At 40.5% G+C, this 19,695-nt stretch overlaps 1 protein-coding gene across 11 annotated transcripts in view; it reads left to right on the top strand.

Moving 5' to 3' along the window:
- The window catches only part of ANK2 (ankyrin 2), a 265,077-nt gene that overhangs the window by 150,999 nt on the left and 94,383 nt on the right, over positions 1-19,695 (top strand). For 10 of the 11 annotated variants that reach the window (XM_088164284.1, XM_088164286.1, XM_088164282.1 and 7 more), the window contains 6 exons: positions 4,786-4,884; positions 7,881-8,066; positions 8,516-8,539; positions 10,369-10,467; positions 11,622-11,720; positions 19,577-19,675. In XM_088164284.1, the coding sequence (XP_088020410.1) occupies positions 4,786-4,884; positions 7,881-8,066; positions 8,516-8,539; positions 10,369-10,467; positions 11,622-11,720; positions 19,577-19,675 (606 nt within the window). The remainder of the gene's footprint in view (positions 1-4,785; positions 4,885-7,880; positions 8,067-8,515; positions 8,540-10,368; positions 10,468-11,621; positions 11,721-19,576; positions 19,676-19,695) is intronic. The other variant, XM_088164278.1, reaches the window with a different exon arrangement.

Here is a 19,695-nt window from a genome sequence, read left to right as displayed (position 1 = left end):
AGTTGAGCAGTATTCTGAAGAAGAGAAAAAACCCTGAAACAGATCTTGAACTTGAAGGCCCCCCACATGATCATGATCTTACTGCATAAAACATTTCAGTACAGGATCATGGCACACAGATTTTGTAATGTGTGGGATCTCTTTGAGGAATAATCTAAGCTTGCCTCACTCTTGTCTCGTCCTTCATGTCACTATTTGTTTCTATTGAGTAAAACTAAGTAGAAATGAGCATTTTTATGTAAACCATTGCATCAGGTGCCAGTTTTCTCCTCTTTCCTGGTAATCTCTGTCATCCAATGCAGTCTTAAGCAGTTCCTGGAGGCCTATAAAATAGTTATGTTCATCTGCATTTATGGTATTTAGTCAAAGGATATGTTGCTAACTCTCATGAATCCTCTTCAAATAGGCAAAATGTAGAGATTATATATCTCTATTTTCTCTCTTTTTCTTATCAGTATGAAAAAAGATATATATTCTCATATATATATGTGGACATAAGTTATGTGCATACTGTAGGTACGGACACTGAACTCCACGGCTTACTGCTCAGTACTGCATGCAAAAAGGAACCTTGGTTCCTTGAAAGCTTGCCATGAAATAAACCTCTACCAAGAAATAGAACTGCATGATTTTCTCAATACTCTAATAATCCCTCTGCTTCTTCGTCCTATCTTCTTCATTAGGGCTTGGGGACAATTTAATGATACAAATTTTGAGCCATATATAGAATTGCCAATTTACATTAATAGCTTGAAGATTTGTTTGAGAGCTACTCATTTTCTCCAATTAGTCAGTGAATCAGTGAATGTAGTAGAAAGAATGGAGTATGAAATATACTCTGGTTAATGATAATTTCTCGTTTTGACTTTATATTATAGCAGTAAACATCTTGCAGTACACATTTGTAGGGGTAATGAAATTGCAGTATTCTGTCCTTACCAGGAATACTCTGATGAAACCATTGTTGGGAAATGAATGTTATATATCATTACACAATTAATTTTGATTTTTCAAATGATGCACCAAATCTAAACATACAGACAGAACACGATAGCACAGCTGGGCTTTACGGGAAAGAAAAATGTAAATCTGGCATTTCTCTTTTCCAGGTCACAGTTGGTATTCTTGCTTTAATTCTGGATGGTATGGGATCATAAACTGAAGGGAAATGCATTGAAATAAAAAGTGCCCACCACTGGCCCCATAAACTTGCTGAGTCCCATTCCACGTTCTAAGGGGCGAGATCAGTCTCTTGAAGTATGGCCATGGAGAATCATTTCCCAGTATGTCACGGATGCAGCATGAGACACTTTGAGACAGTGAAACATAAGTCAAGGGAAAATGTTTTCTTTAGTTTGGGGAGCTATGGGATTTTGAGCTTTGACATACCTCTAGAAGCAGAATAGAGAGCTGAAGTATTGGTGTGCAGATCTTAGCAACTAAAAGATGAGAAACTGGGAAGGGAATTTTAGATTGATAGAAGGAATGGTAACAAGGGGAAGGGTCTGGTTTTTGTGGGCATTTCCATTCAGTAAGTGCAGGACTGGCTGAGAGAAACTCTCTGTAAAGGAGACAGACAGACAGACACATCACAGAAACCATGTGGGGTGGGAGGAGGATGGAACACCTGGGGTCCATCCAGTGGCCAGGGAAGAAGGAAGAGCTCCAGCAGGGCTAGCACGTAATCCCACTGAGCACAGCTCTGCCAAGGAGAGCAGGCATATTGGGAATCCTAAAATAGGAGTTTCCTGGCCAAGGGCCAGGACTGTTGCAGTTGGGGACACTGCAATTAGAAGCTCTGAAACCAGAGCTTCACTGAAAGCAGACTGAGAAAGCAGACTTCTCTCTGCCAGCAAAGTCAGGCTTGACCTTGCCAGGGGGAGAAATTCAAGGGAATTTTTTCCAGCATGTCTGGTAAAGGCAGTTTTGTCCATAGCTCTTAGCATGTTGTAATTCTCAAAATGAGTCAGATTTCAACAAAATATATACAGTAGTCTGAGACTATAAATAAAGCCTGAAGGAAAACGAAGATGCTATGACTTTATGTGCAAGAATTTTCTTTTTCCTAATTGCTGTAGTTTCAGGTGTGAATATAGCGCAGGTATGATAGAATAGGCACTCTTCTGGATCTCTGTGTAGAAAAACATTTAGCATTTCTTGGTATTAAAAGTTCATGAAGTCATGTACCCGTTGTTTATAGTCTCCTAATCTGGGATTTATTGTCCTAGTTCTGTTCCAGGACCAGGGACTTGAGTTGATTAAAAAAATTAGATTCTTCAAAGCTTTTAAGTACTTTGATTCACTGTGGCTTGAAAATTGTTGTATTCACCCAATTCAGTGGGTGTGATGCTTGTGATATTCCAAGCTAGAAGGATTTTACAAATGGCATGTGTTACATTTGGAAGATTAGACTTTACCATTAAAATGCTGATGAGGTGAGTGGAAAATTACTATGAGTTATCCCTCATAGTTTGCCACGCTGGATCTTTCCGGACTGGGGAGGAGAGCTGGAACAGTGAGCCAGCTGGGTTACCTGCAGGTTCCTCTGTGCTTTTCCCTACAACTGCAATGGAAAAGAACCCAATCTGTTCCTAATTCCCTCTGCCAGCTCATGCCTCTGCCTGGCAATCCCCTGCGCCTTCCCAATTACTCAGTGAACAGCCTTTCTTTACTTTATGTAATGATGGGATCTCCTATCTCCCCCTCCCTGTTAACAGTTGTCTGAGGAGCAACTGGGAGACCAGAGGTCCCTGACTCCCCAGCTCCTGCCCCAGAGGGCTGAGCTCTGTGTCCCTCCAGTCTGCTTCCTGGTTTTAGAAGTGATTTGGGAGGAGGAAAGATGTCCATCACCCTGACCTTATAGTTAAGAGGCTTTTCTTTATGTTAAACCTGAATTTTCCGCCCAGCAGCCTTGTAAACTCTGCTTTTTTGTTTTAGTCATCATGATCATGCAGAACAGACCTTTCCCCTCTCCTTTAAGACTGTTTTCCTTCACTTTGCCCTTTCCAGCCAGAACACCACCATTTATTAGCCTTTTCTCAAAGGAAGATAGCTTCCCTAAGGAGATACATTTTTATGCCAGTGCGAGGGTTGTCTTTATTACAGCAGAATGAGCTCCTTGACCAGTGACCAGTCTCTGAAAGACTGCTGTGACCTTCAGGGTCTTTTCTGCAGAATTCTTCTCTAACTTGTTGTTCCCTGTGTGCATTCTTTATTTTTCTGGCAGTAGTGCAGAAACTTGTGTTTGTGCCTACTAAATTACCTTTCCAGGCCTTTTGACCACAGTTGCAAATGATGATCCTGTGGTTTGATGGACTTGCAGGCCATGTTGTTCATACTATCTGTGACTATAATAAGAGTTCAGCAATTGAATAATTTCTGTGAATATTGGATAGTAATTGACTCCTGTGGAAAGCCACTCAAATTACATCCCCCAGTTTTGGCATTGAACTGCTGTTAAGTGTTCTCTGGGTGCCATTTTTTAATTCTATATCCCAAGATTGTCAGTGGAAATGCCAGAATATTGTGTAGAGCAGCATTAAAATATTTGCTACAACTTTTATGACAGATATAATATGACATCCACAACATTCATTATGTTTATTGCCTCAACAGTCCTCTACATTTTTAAACACAGAGGGGTGTTGTAGAATCAGTTCTACAATCTCTGTATTATCTAGTGACTGAAAAATGAGATTTCATTTAATTAGGAAATTAATGGAATGTTTCCACAGCAGGTTTCCTAGAAAGAATAATATTGGCTTCTCTGAAACAAGGTTTTTGGTTATCATCATATTTGTATTCATTCTGATTGCTTGTGTGAATGTACAACACTGTCATTTAGCGTGACAGCATACAGGATAATAAAAAACAAATAAATTGCATGTTTGAAGTCTGGTTTATGGTTTATTTTCAAGTTAAAAGTGACATTTCAAGCCAGAAGTAGAGGTGATTATGTTCTCTTATGTTACATAGTAATCTACAGAATATTGAAGAATTTTCTAAGGTCATCTTAGAAGTAAATTATTGTTCAGGCAGTCAGCTCACTTCCATGCCTTTCTTTCATCAAGATTTTGTAGGTAATTAATTACAATTGTTTGCATTAAAATAGTTTATTGCGAAGAAAGAACTCACGTTTCTACTGTAAGTTGACTGATTTAGAATAATTTTTTAAAATTATGTTTTAGTCAGAGCAAACTCTTTTAATAAACGTAGGTAATTTTGATGTATGTTTTTAATTAAATTATAACTGAACCTGCTGAATGGTCAGAAATGCAGTTGCTCCTTTGCAAAGCCGAGTTCCTTTATGTTGGATGCTTTGCAATGTTTTATGTATTACAAAATTTTACGTAGTATGTTAAGCCTTTGCCGTCTCTGCTGAGCTTGTCAGAAGGTATGGACTTCATGGGTTCCAGGGGATGACGTCTTCAGTTAAGTGAATGTAATAAATGGAGGAAACTCTTGCTTTCCTGTCAGCTTTCATAAAACTTTATTGCCAGTTTTATATCCCTGAGCAGTATCAGCAAGGAATAGCTGTATTAATAATTAGTATGTCCATTGCTTCCTTAAAATATGTCAGAAGAAAATGCATGTGAAAGCGTGGAGACTTCTGTGGGTTTAAATGGCATTGAACATGAGTGTATTAAGGGAAAAATGCAAGGCTGTTCTTCTTACGTTGAGTTACAAGAACACAAATGCATTTTTAGCTGTGTATCCATTTGTGGTTCATTATTGTTGGTACATATCATTTCCGTGTGACGCTCTTTTCTCCGGTGTCCTTCCTAGAATGGCTTTACTCCTTTGTACATGGCAGCTCAAGAGAACCACATTGAGGTGGTGAAATATCTCCTGGAGAATGGAGCCAACCAAAGCACAGCTACCGAGGTGAGGGGGTTTTCTCATCTTTTTTCTTTGCCTCTGTGTTCAGATCACTTGAAGTCAGAACTGTGTGGGCTGTGTACAGAATTGTGTAGCTCAATTCAGAAGTGGTGCATCTCTCTGTAGTGCTGGGTTCATAGAACTACTTGGAGCTCACCTACTCCAGGCTCTTGCTGCTGTTCCCCTAAGTTACACTGATTCTGAGGTTCTCCTGTGATTTGGTATAACTTGTGAGTATTCATTATTGGCTGTGACTAGTGTAAATTGGAAACCAAATGGCTAACGAGGATTGCATCAATGAGCTTTGCAGGCTGTTTTCTCCACCCACACTTTATTTCTACTGCTGGACCACGTGGGTGTAAATAGGCAGAAGGATGGTATTAGCTGGGAATGTGGATTGTAAACCTTCATTAACTCCTGTGCAAGCAGGAGAGACACCTAAGTTGGAGAGAGGGGACTCCATCTCAAGAGGAACTGAATCCCACAAGCTTCCTTCTGCATATGAGGGGGTTTAGGGGCAATGGAGAATAGTTATTGATCATTAGGACTATGCTCATTCTGTTTCCTCTTCGTGCTGAATGTTGTTTATTCCATCCAAGGGAGCGAGTGAACAGGCTCTATGCTGCAAAGTGTATCTTCCTGTTTGTTCTGTGGATGTGCCATGAGCAGTAGCTATAGCAAAATTCCTCTCTGGCCAGAGCTTTTGTTCATGTTCTTTTCTCCAGCCTGGCCAGAAACATTCCCTTTCTGGGTTGCCTTCACAAGCAGATGAATTTGAAATGCTGGTGCATTTATTTTCCCTCTCTTTCCCTTCAAACCTGTCAGTGTTAACAGCTGTCTTACTGTCCCTTCTCTCAGTGGATACTGTACTATTTGATGACAGCTCATAAAATAATCCCCTCATAGAAGTGGCGATCACATTGCAGGTCAGCTTTCTGAAATACAAAATCTCAGATGATTGCCAGGCAACGTGGCAGAAACACAGTCCTTGTGAAAGAGCCAGGTGGAACTGGGGCTCTCCATGAGACCAGCCCTGCTGCAGCCCACAGTCACCTGCTGGCAGCCAGCTCCCAGTAACTTCTGCTGGCTGGGAATTCATTCATTTTACAGGAATTGTGAGGGTGAGATGGCTCTAATTCTCGTGGCCTCTGTTTAAATGCAGACATCCTCAGAACTCATTATGTAGTCTGATTTTATAAAAAAGGCAATGAGGAGAAAAAGTAAAATATATTCCTACTCTGACCCTGACTCCAAATTTGTCTTCTGCCATCAGAAAGATCAGTTTTCACTCTGTAGCTTGTCAAGTAAAGGCTCTTGACCTCTTTACTGCTTAACTAGGTCAGTTTTAGGTTCAGGTCTTGCTGAGGTGATGGTTTCCATGATTGTGTGAATGTTCCTGAAGGAAGGCCTGAGCCAGCATTGCTTTCATATATGCCCAGAGTTCATCTCATGAATAGGATGAAGAAATGGTACATTCAGTAAGGAGGGATGGCAGCCTGAACTGTGGATGCCGTTGAAATGCAGGGAGAAGTCCTGCTGTTTAGCATCAAAGATTGGCCCTCCTCATGGGACGTGAGGAAGTGAAAAGCTGTCTCCAAGCTTCGGTCAGCCATGCTTTCCAGAGACAATAGGAAAGGGAATGCAGAAAGAGTTGTGTCCTTTTAGAGAAGGGTGGGAGATGAAATGGTGCAAATCAAATGGATGAACTTGTCTTTGAAGCCTTGAAACTTGCACTGCCTTTGGATGCATTTCATTTCCTCTCACACTTATATATGTGCAGATAAAATAGGAGAGTAAGGATGAGCTCAGTTTCAGAGTCTCTAATCCAGGATTTGTTCTCATGTTCCCAGAGGCAAAAGGCAAATGCATTAAGCCATTTCGACACCTTATGTAGCCCCAATCTCAGAATAATCTTTACAGTTCAGCTGTTTTGTCAGCTGTTCCCCCTTTTTAATTCACTGTACAGAATTTAATCTCTATTACAAACAGAACCCACAGCAGTATCGCTGTTACAATGCACCTACCCACAGCTCGACGCAAAAGGGAGAGAAAGTTATTAGATTACTGAGGGGAAAAATTGCCTGTGCAATTCTTCAAATGTTTCTTCCAACATATGTTAGCTCTCATTCCTTCCTAACTTGGCCTTTATTCTTCTCTCATCTTTCCATATTCCTATTCCAAAGCAATGCTGTCCCATCTCTCATGTGGTTACAGCACACCTGTGCTTGAGGAGGATGCATGACCAGAGCAAGGGATCAGTTTGAAATTAGAATGAAATATCTGGTAGCCCATCCTACTTTGGCCAGGAGAGCAAGCTGATATCATGTTATCATGGATTTTAAAGCACTGGCCATCCCAGGCACATAGGGAGGAGCAAGAGAACTTTAAACTAAGTTATAAACAAAGCTAAAGCTATGAATGACAAGCGAAGAGCTTTTTCTGATTTTCTTTTTCAAAAAAATATAAATAATGTGATATTTTCCTCCTTCAAATCATGTTCCTTAAACATGATCTGGGTTTCTTGACTCGTGGTTCATATGTAACTTGGAACGGGAACAGCAGCAAACACATTTGATACACTTTCTTTTTGCAGAGATGTGAGGTATTCAGAAACATATTCTCTCTATATTTTTCACATCAACACTGTTCAGCGCTCGGTAAATTTACCAAAAAATTGCTAAGAATATGCTTTGTGACCCATTTTAAGATGAGAAGTAATTAATAGAGATGCTGTAGAATGATCCTTTGCTTGCACTTGACTTAAACCAAGGCTACTTTGAAATGTAAAAGATCTTTGAAAGCATTTCAAATGTTTGGAAGCCTTTTGAAGGTTTTTGAAAGAGTTAAAATGTTGTGTCTCCAATCTTATGTCCCTGGAGATGGAGTGCAGAGGTGGAAAACAGCTGGGAACTTGCTTCCCGAGTTGGTGTGTGCGAAGGGCGAGGCGCAGCTCCCCGAGGCTGTCGGGCTGTGCTGAGCACCCCTTGTTTCCTGCCCCCCAGGACGGTTTCACCCCTCTGGCTGTGGCACTGCAGCAGGGACACAACCAGGCGGTGGCCATCCTGCTGGAGAACGACACCAAGGGCAAGGTGCGGCTGCCAGCGCTGCACATCGCCGCCAGGAAGGACGACACCAAGTCGGCGGCGCTGCTGCTGCAGAATGACCACAACGCCGACGTGCAGTCCAAGGTAACGGGGCGGGCTCCGGGCCCAGGGACAGCACCTCGAATCCCTGCATCCTCATGGGGAAAAGGAACTGCTGCGGTGGGCAAGGACAACTTGCTCCACCAGCAGCACCAGTAATACCTTTAAGTTTGCAGTGTTAAGCTACACAGTAATTACAAAGTGCTCATTTTTTCACTTTTTAGTTAAGCCTCCCATTTCTTTGGTAACCAGCTTTTTCTCATTATTTGCGAACCAGAAGCCATTGGAACGGAAGCAGAATCACTGCTTCCCCATTAAATAGGATATTGGTTTATTGCCCACGGGAACGTAGGTTGTGTTTAAAATTAATGCATGCTTGAATGGCTTTTCCCATAATTAACAGCATAACTCATTTCAGAAAAAGCAACATAGTTCTTCATTTTGTGGCCAGTCTTTAATATTGTTCCTCTTTTTCCCAAACCATGCTGCATCAGATGATGGTGAATAGGACGACTGAGGTACCGAGATCAATAATTTTTAATTATTCTTTCTGTTACTTTTGATTATTTTCTCTGCTCTTTTCCAATATTTCTTGATTATTTAGCAATGAAAGTGAAGATATTACTTTTTTTTTAGTACATAGAAATTTGCAACTCAGAAAAACTATTTTTATTCGTCTTTTGTCTTAAATTTTATTTTTATTAGTGTCAGTATTGAAGGACAGTTTTGAGAATTCACATCAGTCCAAAGGAGTCTGAAGCGAGTAATGGAGCTAAGAGGATAAAGATGCTTTTTTAGCTCCGTTTCATTAATTATGAAAATGCATGCACTTGGCATAACTAAGTCAGGGTGTCTGGCTCAGCCAGAATAATGGTAAAATTAATTTTTTGTCTTTTACGATAATAAGCATAATCAAATTCCCCAAAGTAAAAACTTGTTCAGGGCATCTGCTTCTTTTTACCGTTCTCCTTATTACAGTCTTTTCCATAAAGTTTTGCAAAGCCCTCGGAGACAGTACATACTCAGAATTTACCTGCAGTAAATAACACATTTCTTATATGGATTTTACTTCCACTAAAAATCATGGAGTTGGTTGGCTTGGACTAGGATTTTCCCCAAAGATCACTGCTCCTCTTAGGAGAAACAGCAGTCTTCATGAATGTAATTGTTGTTTCAATATCTGTTTTTGAATAATGGAATTTCTCTGCTGGAGGAGGGAATGAATTATGGATGCACATGCCCATGGGAAGATGCTTCCCTCTTCGTGTGTGCACACATGAGCAGGCTGCCAGGAGGCAGCAGTGATGTGAACTGAAGGGTGACAGCTTCCCTGCTCCATGGGTATGTTCTTCCCTAATGGAAATGGCAAGGGGTGCTGCAGTGCCTGCTGAAGGAGGGCAGCACGTGCCCGTATTCCTTTGTTCCAGGAGTAATCTAAAATGGTGGTTTGGATACTGAGAGGAAGGAAACCTAGCTGAGAGCACACTGTAGTCAAGAAGTCAGAAGTATTCCTCCCTTTCTATAACTACCAGCAGGATCCAATCAAATCAGTGTAAAACTCTTCAGGGAAACCTCAAAAGCAAGGCCATTTCTACTTGAATTACTTACGAGAATAAAAGCTTGCTCTCTGTCCTAGTTTCTGAAAATTTTATCTTTTTTTATGTTGTTGTCAAGCGATTCTACATCTCATAGCTGGAGTAGGTTTCACCTTCTAGTATTCAAAACACAATAAATGTGGGTTTTTTCGTTTATAGATTACAAAGTTTCTTCAGTTCCTTTGCAATCCAAATTGTATATAAATATAAATAATTATGGTTCTTTTACTATGCTACTAGTAATTTCTCATGTAAACCAAACTCTAATTATATTTTGAATAATTACTGCTTTCGAAAAACAGAAACAAACCAAAAAATCCAGTAGGAAATATGTTGTCCGTATTTCTAAGAGGAGTAAAATAAGAATCCAACAACTTTGGTGGTCGTTTTTCCAACCCCAATAAATAGATGCAGCTTAAAAGACCCATGTTGCTTCCAAATGGTAACAAGGAACTTGCTTTATTTTCTTTAAGAATGGCTAATATATTAATATTTTCTGTGATGAACACTGATCTTATTGGCCACTGATGCAGGGGACTGAGTTGGGGAATGAAAGAATGAAGCACTTATGATAATCTCCCACCTGAAAACTGGCCTCTCTGCCTGAAAGGCAGTGCTCTAATATAGGTGGACATGGTCTGAATAGAATTGGCACATTGAATTAGTTGGGCAGCATTTTAAACTCAAGTTCTAGTTCAGGTGGTGCTCTTGTATGAGAAGATGTCCATAACCAGGGCTGTTTCCCTTTGTAGAGCGGCTTTACCCCTCTGCACATCGCTGCCCACTATGGCAACGTCAACGTGGCCACGCTGCTGCTGAACCGTGGAGCTGCAGTCGACTTCACAGCCAGGGTACGGGCTCAGCCCTTCATCTTCCTGCTCCTGCTGGCCTACAGAAATGGGAGGGTTTCTTTGGGTAACTAAGGCAAGAGTGGAGTGAAGGAAGGGGCAAAGTTATGCTGAAGTTCTGTTGGGATCAAAAATGTCTTTTTTGCCATAATTCTGAATGGTTGTCTCCCTGCAATGCCTTGGAGGCCTTGGGAGTTGTGTAAGAGCTAGTATTCCCAGCTGGAGGAAGCAGGATCCTTTGGCCAGCTCCAGAAAGCTGATGGTCTTATAATGTGTCAGCTCCCTTCAGCTTTTCTGTTTGCTAGATGTACTCTAAAAAATAGATGGCTTTTTCAGTATTCAGTATTTGATATACCACTTTAATTTGATGTTTTCGCATATAACTATATTTCAAAACCAGAAGTTAAAGTATATTGTTATTCTATAAATTCAACAATAAAAGAAGTAATCATGACTACTCTTTTATGGTAAACAACTGCAGAGTTACATAGTACATTCTCTTTGCTGTTGTATGTTATGTAGTTTGAAGCGAAAACCTCTGGTAAGCTCAACTCAGCTCCCAGGTCACAAGTTTGCTGTTTAATTTTGCCAGACACTTTGAATTACTTCAAGGTTCTGCCTTCTAGACTGACTCCCTCCTGTTTCCAATCTGGAGTAGCTGCTAATATTACCTCTTGCCTCACCCAAAGTGTTTTCAAGGACTTTCAGCCTACACAGCCTACACAGCCTACCAACCCTTTATGCTCTTGGCACTACACAAGAAGGTTCCTTTGTGTAGGAGTGACGCATTTGTGTCCTCTGTGTACGTTGCAGTGATTGAAATGCATCAGTGTTTTGTGACTATTGGCTCATTGGGACTCTGATACATGTTTGTGCATTTGTCTTGACCTGGGGCTGCGATGTTTGCTGCTTGGGCAGATGCTCTGCTCCCTTTATTCAAGGACCCCAAAACAATGGAGAAGGAATCTTGTGTGGGAAGGAACTACTAACTCTAGCTTGTATGGTGTGTGCTTATATGGAGCTCTGATGCTCTAGTACATTCTCATTTATTCCCTACAATGTGATGGTCTCATTTTTTTGTGATCGGAACCCAAATTCACCCCCATTGCACACCTTCAGATCCATCCAGCTCATTGTTTGTTCTTTTCATGGTGTAGAATGGAATCACCCCACTGCATGTGGCTTCCAAAAGGGGAAACACAAACATGGTGAAGCTCTTGTTGGATCGTGGAGGGCAGATCGATGCCAAAACCAGGGTGAGTCTTTCTGTTCCCTGAATATGATATTGTCCCTGCTGGGGAATGGACTGGGATTTTTTCCTTGCTTGCTTGCTTGCTTTTGGGGATTTTTTTGTGTGTTTGTTTTATATAGACTCTTTTCTATGGTATCAGACTAAAGAACAGCTGGTGTTAGTGATAGTAGGAGGCAGAAATATTATTTCCTTTAGTCTCCTGTATAACCTGCCTACATTATACAAGAAAAAGCTGATGAAACTGGTGGTTTTTAGGGAATAAGCCTGTTAATTAGTCCAACCTTACACGACACAAGATGATGCACAGCACATGGAATGCACAGCAAGAGGAAATGAAAGGTCTGGACTCAGCTAATCCTTTCAGTCCCCTGACCCCTAAATGTCTGTGCCAGTCGCGGTATAGCCTGTGGAAGCTCTAGTGAGCTCAGTCCATTTTTATTGGAGAGCTGATACAGGGACAAGTAACCTCCTCAGAGCCAGCAGCCACGTGTCTCTTCCCCAGACAAAGCATGGAGTATTAATTAGGTAACTCTCACTGGCTTTCTCCTCCCAGTTGTCCTATTGAAATGTCACATCATCTCTCTGCCCTTTTTTTATGGGTGATTTCACAGTCATTCAGGGCAAAAAAAACCCCCAACACATCGTTTTGTATGGGCAGGGTTAATTATTTCGGATGGGATTCTGGAATCACCTGGGAAAACATCATTTATTCAGACTCAGCTGTATAGGGCTCGTTCTTAGGAGCTGCTGGTTTTTAAGCAGCTCGTCTACAAAATTATGTGTCCAAGTGATCAAGAGTGTTTTAGAACACAAAATTTAGAGCTGGACATGAGAGTTTTTGTTTAACCTGCTAGGAAGGTAGAAGATATTGCAGTCAGCTACCTTTGGGGTTGATTAAACCTCTGCAGTTACTTAGATATTAATTACATTAGCCATTTATTGCTTCATAAGCTCTTAAGACAGTCATGATTATTGTGAACTGTGCATGTGATTGTGATTTGGTTTCTGATTATGAAATGATATCTCACTATTTTTTATTTTTTAAAACTACTGCTGATGGAAAAAGCTGCCTCTCAAGCAGGTGTGCAGCAAATCACTCCTGCTCACATTTTCCACAGTAAACACCTAAAATCTCACGGAAAAGAGGAATGAAATGCTAATAATATACTTCAGTCAGGATATTCCACATGCCCCTAAGCATGTTGTACAGAAATAGTTCGTCTGACCTTTGGAATGGCAGTATTGAATTCACCTATTTCCTGTTCAGTAGTTAGATATTGTTCTAGACAAGTTGACACATAAGATTGTAAGGGATGTTTTGGATTTTAAGAGGTCAAAGTTTTTTCCCATCCCTGCTCACCCGCAAAGGTTGAACGCAGTTGTGAATGAACCTGAGAGAACAGCATTTGCCCAACGTAGGTTGGAGGGACCAATTTTAGTCTTCTCATTGTCTCAGCTCCCCGCCCTTTGTCAGCTGCTACATGGGCTCAAAATGTCAGTACAAAGTTACCCCTGAAAACCCATTCAGGTATCCTGAGGCACACGTATCCCAGCTTGCAGAGGCCCCCCAGCTTCCCGTCACCTTCCACCTTTTCCCTGCTCCAGGGTTCACGGTGGCATGTGCCTCATGTGGGAAAGATTCCAGAGCCTTGGTTTTGCTGTCCATGTCTTTGTGTCAGCTGTTTACATTATCTGGGTGTGTCTCTCTTCTCCCTGTGCTCTGTCCGCTCACCTCGTGTGCCTGGCTCTGGCTGTGAGTCCGTACGGTGCGGAGGAGGCAGGGATGTGCTGCGTGTGCTCTGCCCGTGGCAGCACAGACCCCGCCTGTCCCACTGCGGTACTAACACATCTTGACTTCCCTACTGCCTTCCCTTGGGCTCTGCAGGAACGCCTGCCTTCTTCCAGCAGGTCACAGACACTGCAAAACAGCAGAATTCCAATACTAGGATGTATCACTGCCAAGTTCTTGTGCTCCACACCACATCAAAATAAGCTCTTCAGTTAAAACAGTCCTCACTGCTTTCATTCCGTTTATTTTTAGCTTGCTTTGTTATATGACATCTGATGCTGCATAAATTAAGATGCAAACACTTATTTTAGCGGATTGCAGATGAGTTTCAGTACTTCAGTTTTGCAAAGTTAATCTGTGAAAGCTTTCTATGTTTGAAAATGTTACATTGGAATGATTCTTTAGGAGCCCCTGTGTTGTTTAAAAATAGAAATTAAAATGTCTTTTCCTCAAAGGGAGTCAATGATGCATGTGTCCTGCTGTTCCATACTTAATGCAGCATGTCAAAGGAAAGTTCTGCTTTTTGCAGGAATTAGTATTTTTATTTTCTATACATTTCAGAATGTATTTGCTGAAATTTTATGGCAGTTCTCACGAAGCCATAGAAGTGTCAAGATGCTGGTAAATCTCTTGACACAATTGCATATTTTAAAATAATATTTTACTTATCTTTTTGGTGAGTTCTACCATTTTTTTCTCAACCAAGTCCTCACTAAGTTTTTAAAATGTGAAATTTAATTTATCTTTTGTATTGTATCCAAAGCAGAAATGGAAATTTCATTCTCAAACACAATAATAGGATAGTTTTATTAGTACTATCTGTTACAGATAGTGTTATAATATTATATAATAACAAAATATTGCCTTTACACTAGATAATTATTAGATGATAGCAAAATATTAAAATATTATTTTGACATCTATTATTATATAATATCTAGTATGTGTTTTCCAACTTCTACTTACATATAAGCCTTTACTGCACTTTTGTTCACTAAATAATTAATGGGTAAAAATTCCCACACTAAAATATTTAATATTCAAAATTTTACTCAAACCTATATTCTCTATACATTCTCTTATATTAGTAAGAATTTCAATGACATAATTTTATTTAAAATTTTAATATTTGGCCAAAATTCTGACCCATGCAGATTCTGATGATTAGAGTTGGAGGGTGAGAAAAATTGATGATGGAAAGTTTAATTTATGATTAATTCACTGTCAGGTGATCAAGGGTAGTGTGACAATTACCAGTTCTCACTTTGAGGGAAGGAAAGCATTTACAGCCTTCCTGGAACACACTGAGGATTCTTACAGGGAGAATTATTGTCAGCATTTAAAAGCAATTTTAGCATGGCCAAAATGCATGTATTTCTATTTTTAAAACTCCTCATATAATGGAGTCATTAAAGTATGCACCTTCAGAATATGAAAATGCTGGTGGCTATTACAAGGAATATTCTTTCTGAATGCAGTTTTTGTATTATCTCTATTTTTATCATCTCTCTCTATAAATTGTATGGGGGGAAAAAAAGAACAAGAATATGAGGCTTTTTTTGGTTCTGTATGCTTTTTTGCTTTTAAAATACAGTTTTATTCACAGGCTTTTATCACCTTGCTGGAATTTCTATTTTTGTGGGAGTAAGCAAACACCCTTCAGAGGGAGAAGAACACTGTCACCTGTCTGAGCCACTGAAGCTGTCACACATTTTATGTTCTTCCTGTTCAGTCTTGCCAACACTGAAATTAGATTTTTCTTGCTCTGGGACTTCTCTTAAGTATCCTCTTGCAGCCTTTCATCCTGAATATTTGCAGTTGAATCAAATCCATGGAATGAAAGAGAGCATCTAGTCTTGGAAGGCAAAGCTTATTGTGTGGGAAAGGAAGCATGTTGTGTGCCTGGAGCGTGGCAGCTGGAGCGGGGATAGGCGTGGGAATGGTGGGACAAGGTCTGCTTGCACCATTTGGGTTGGACAGGGGCCACAGAGAGGAGGAGGCTGGAGCTGAGAGAAGTGCCAGGTCACTCAGCTGAAAGGTACCAATGGGAAAACAAAAGGAGGGAAACTCTGGGCGGCACAACTCAGATTTGGTGGGTTTGGTTTTTTTTTTTTGTGGGGAATGTGCTTCAGACACCCCTTAACACTCGTTCTGGAAGCCTGCTGAGATTTATTAGTAACGATATATCCTTTTGTACATCTGCATCCAGACAAAACAGGCTTGGCTCTGCTATTCCCACATGGGAGTGGTGACCATTGTAGCAGGATCCTGGCCCTGCCTTGGCATCGTGCTCTGTACAGTGTTTGTTCCTGCAGTAATGCTGCTGTGACATTTTCTCCTTGCCTTCCTACATGCAAAGAGCACTAATAATTCATTGGCAGCTTTTGCTGTTCCTAAAGCCATGTCAGATTATAAATATCTAATCACAATGCAGATATTTCCTATAAAAAATTGAGTGACTTCATATAATGTTTACAAGGGAATGGGAAGGGATTATTGTATGAATTGTCTAAGCAAGTTAATTACAAAATTACCAGTATTTGGAGTGATTTATCTTACTATCTTAATACTCAAGTAAGCACATGGTATATCTTTTGCAGAATTTTTCAAATTTGTACTGTGAATGGCAGACCTGGAGGAATACTTTACAGCCTGTTTAATTATGCCAAGAGCTTAGAGCAAGAGGGAGACTTGCCTCGTTCATTTTTAAAGAGATGAGGTTTAGTCATAATGAAAAATGAACAAATTAAAAGCCCTTTATTTGTCAAGAAAATTTAGACAATTTTGCATGTTTGACATGTGAAATACTAAAGTTTTACTTCACCCTTATGAAAATGAGAACTTGCACCTGCAGTTTAGAATAATTTGTTGATAATTTTGGCCTTTGATGTTCATGTCTATCATCACTTTTTGGTCGAATGAGCACTGAATGTGAGCAACTGTCCTGTGAAAGTGCTGCCCACATCATTTCCCATTAAAAATCCCTCATAAGCACAGCTGCTTTTTGTCTCAGTGTCTCTGCTAAGCTGAAAGAAAGCATTTGTGAAATGACCAAATAATTCATCTTTGTTAACCCTACAGTTAGGAGTCACGGACAGAATTCAGAATTAATTTGGCAGGTTAAAAAATGACCAGTGATTGATTTTCAAGGAAAAAAAAGCAGAAGTTTTCCTTATATTTTGAGAACCATTTAAGAGGGAATCAGGATTGATGGAATTTTCTGGCTTCCGTGCACACAGAGGGGATTGCACTGTCATTCCTAAGGGTGACCCAGCTGTCAGTTACAACACAGGGTGTGAGGTAGGAGAATACCATGTGTGGGAACAGCAGAACATCAGGTGTGAGATGTCAATGGGGAGCTACAAACATTTTAAGTCTCCATTACACACAATCTGGGGCGAGAAGATAATTGTTGAACTTCTTTAAACATAAAATTGCTGAGTTTCTTGTATCCTGGCATGGCAGCCTTTGTGTTTATGGGATAGCCTTTATCTGTGCTTCAAAGTGTGTTCCCCTCTGACCCACAGCTGAATATTCTGTCAAATGATGTCCCTGATGTATTGGTCACTGTGTGTTCTTCAATTAGCAAAGGAATGATTGACAAAGTACTTAGGCCAACTCCTGAAGTCGATTTGAGAGCACTGAGGCTCATGGCAAATAGATAATGGTGCAAAAAAGGATTAGTTTGGTACACCAGTGCATCTCTTAATGTTTGCTCATGTCAGCTTGTCTGCATTGTTTTCTGTACTAATTCTTGTACTACAGTAGCTCTCTCTTTGCAGTTTCTCTAGTCTTTGAATAAAAGATAAAAGCAAAAGAATTGGAAGTATTAAATATACAATAATTTTAAAATATACATGCTATTTTCCTCAGAGCAGAAAGAGGAAAGAGAAGAGGATTCTGTGGAAAGCCCTCAAAACAGCAATAGCAGGGTAGAATAGGATAGGTAGCAAATTTCTAGATCTGCTTTTAAAGGGAGTTGTAGATAAGAACAAAGAAGAAATCATGTTTTTAAATTATTTAAGTTTTTTTTTTTTTGTTTCAGCCAGACTTTCTTGTGGAGTTGATGTGCTTCTTAGCTTATGTTTTACTTCTTTATCTCCCTCTCGGGATTTGTCCTGCTTTTGTTCAAGGATTTTCACAATTTTCCTTTTTTTTTTTTTTTTTTCTTCTGTTTTATTAAATAGAGTAACATCAAAGCCACTATGCAGATACGGAAAGTGAACCTCCCACATTGATTAAAAATGCAGAGCACAAGAGGCCAGAAACTGGAAAGAAATACCAAATAAATACCTTCCCTAGAAATGCATTGGAGATATATTCTTACCTTTGTAATGCCAATGGGAGTTATCTGTAGGATTCCCTCTGGCAATGAGATGATAATATACCTCGGTTGGTTGTAAAAAGACTTGGTTTAGAGCACTCTGAAGTTTCAATGCATAAAAAACAAGTAAATTAGTGAAGAACCTAATTCTTCACACTGACCTCATCTGCCAGCACTGAAGGGCACAAGTTCTCTTTTTAGGTTTGATATTCTATCTGTGGAATTTCAGTGCAAATCTGGGGGGTTTAGGGATGCCTCTGAGACAGGGAGCACCAAGGCACACTTAACCCCTTCAGTGTGTCTCAAAAGCCTGTGGAAAAACTAGATAAGTAAGGGAGAAAAATTCTTCCTGCAGACTTCAGCTCCTTGCAGCTATGGAGCTTTGTGGTGCTGCTCACTTGGAAAGGGCTCTGTCCTTTGGAAACCGGGCATGAGAGAGGCTCTGCTTCTTGGAGCTGCCTTCTGTAGGGTGTTACAGGGCAGTGTTTGCCAAAATGAGGTTGCAGTTGCAATGGCACCATGTAGTCTAGAGCTACTTTTAATTTAAAAATTTAGTGATGCAGATTTCCTCCAAACCCTAGCAAGGTCAACAGTCCATCTGTGTATGAAGCAGGGTCACCAACTCCTCCTTAGTGCCATGGTTTTGCCATTTTGTTCCTCTTTTAGCCTCTGAGTAATTCAGACCAGTATATTCTCCTTTTAATTAAGCTGTTACTGGATTCTTCAATGGGCTCCTTAGAATAACAGCATTGATGTCACACAAGATGAGCAGCATGTCTCAAAGGGAGAAGGCTTTCCTTTGAATTAAAAACTATTCCTGTTTCACCTTTGTAAAGCCACTTATGTTGAGGGAGTGTTGATGACATCTCTGAGTCCATGCTTGAACAATACTGAGGGCTAATGAGATGAAAAGTTGGCTTTTCATATCCTACTGTTACCTTTTTTCTGTCATTCTGCACTAATATTCTTTCACAACCCTTTTTCTAGTCTCATACTTACTTTTCTGCATAAAGTCCCAACGATACAAAAGCCACCTAGAATTCATTCTCCCATCCGTCCAAATAGTTAATCAACACATCTTTTGCTACCATTGCTGTATCATTAATAGTATCCTGAGCAAGTCTTATGGTACAGGATGGTGTTCTGCTATGGAAAAAACTATTGTGGAGTTGGTGGTCTGACAGCAGTTTTAGAAAACAATTGTTGGCTCTGTGTTCACCTCTCAATCTCAGAAGTGAAATATTTGGTTCTGTTTGTTTCTCTCTTTTTCTCTTTTTAAAATCGTCTTTACCTTGATGCCTGTTTAAAAGCACAAGAAATTTCTAGAGCAGATTTTCTGGTATATGCATTGCTTGTTTCATCCCTGCATCACAAGCAATCCAAAGGACATGGACTGATTTATGGAGCATCCTCAACCCAGCAGGCATTGCCCAGGGAGAGACAATGCAGTCTCAAAGCCATGCAGAGGGGAGGGAGGGGATGAGGCAGTGCACCCTCATATTATCCTTTGAGAAGATATTTCAGCACACAACAGCCTTCCTCTCTCAGACAGTAACCTTAGAGTGTCCTTCACTGGTGCAAAGAAGAGCAGGGATGAAACTTCATGCTGTGGAGCAAGCTTCAGTTAGGAGTCAAAAAAGAAGCTTTTTCACACATGTGGGGCTGCATTCCTGGCAGATTGTTCCCCAGAGTGCCAGGACAAACGGTCGGGGATGTGCTCATTTGCTTTCTCTCCTTTTACTTTAAGGATGGACTCACCCCACTGCACTGTGCAGCACGAAGTGGCCATGACCAGGTTGTGGAGCTGCTCCTGGAGCGCGGTGCCCCACTGCTCGCACGGACCAAGGTGTGTGTGTGCCCTCTTAG

This window comes from Sturnus vulgaris, chromosome 4 (genome assembly GCF_052056855.1).
Source record: "Sturnus vulgaris isolate bStuVul1 chromosome 4, bStuVul1.hap1, whole genome shotgun sequence".
NCBI lineage: Eukaryota > Metazoa > Chordata > Aves > Passeriformes > Sturnidae > Sturnus > Sturnus vulgaris.
Note: the sequence above shows the minus strand (reverse complement) of the source record. Positions and strands in the feature narration are given on the sequence as shown.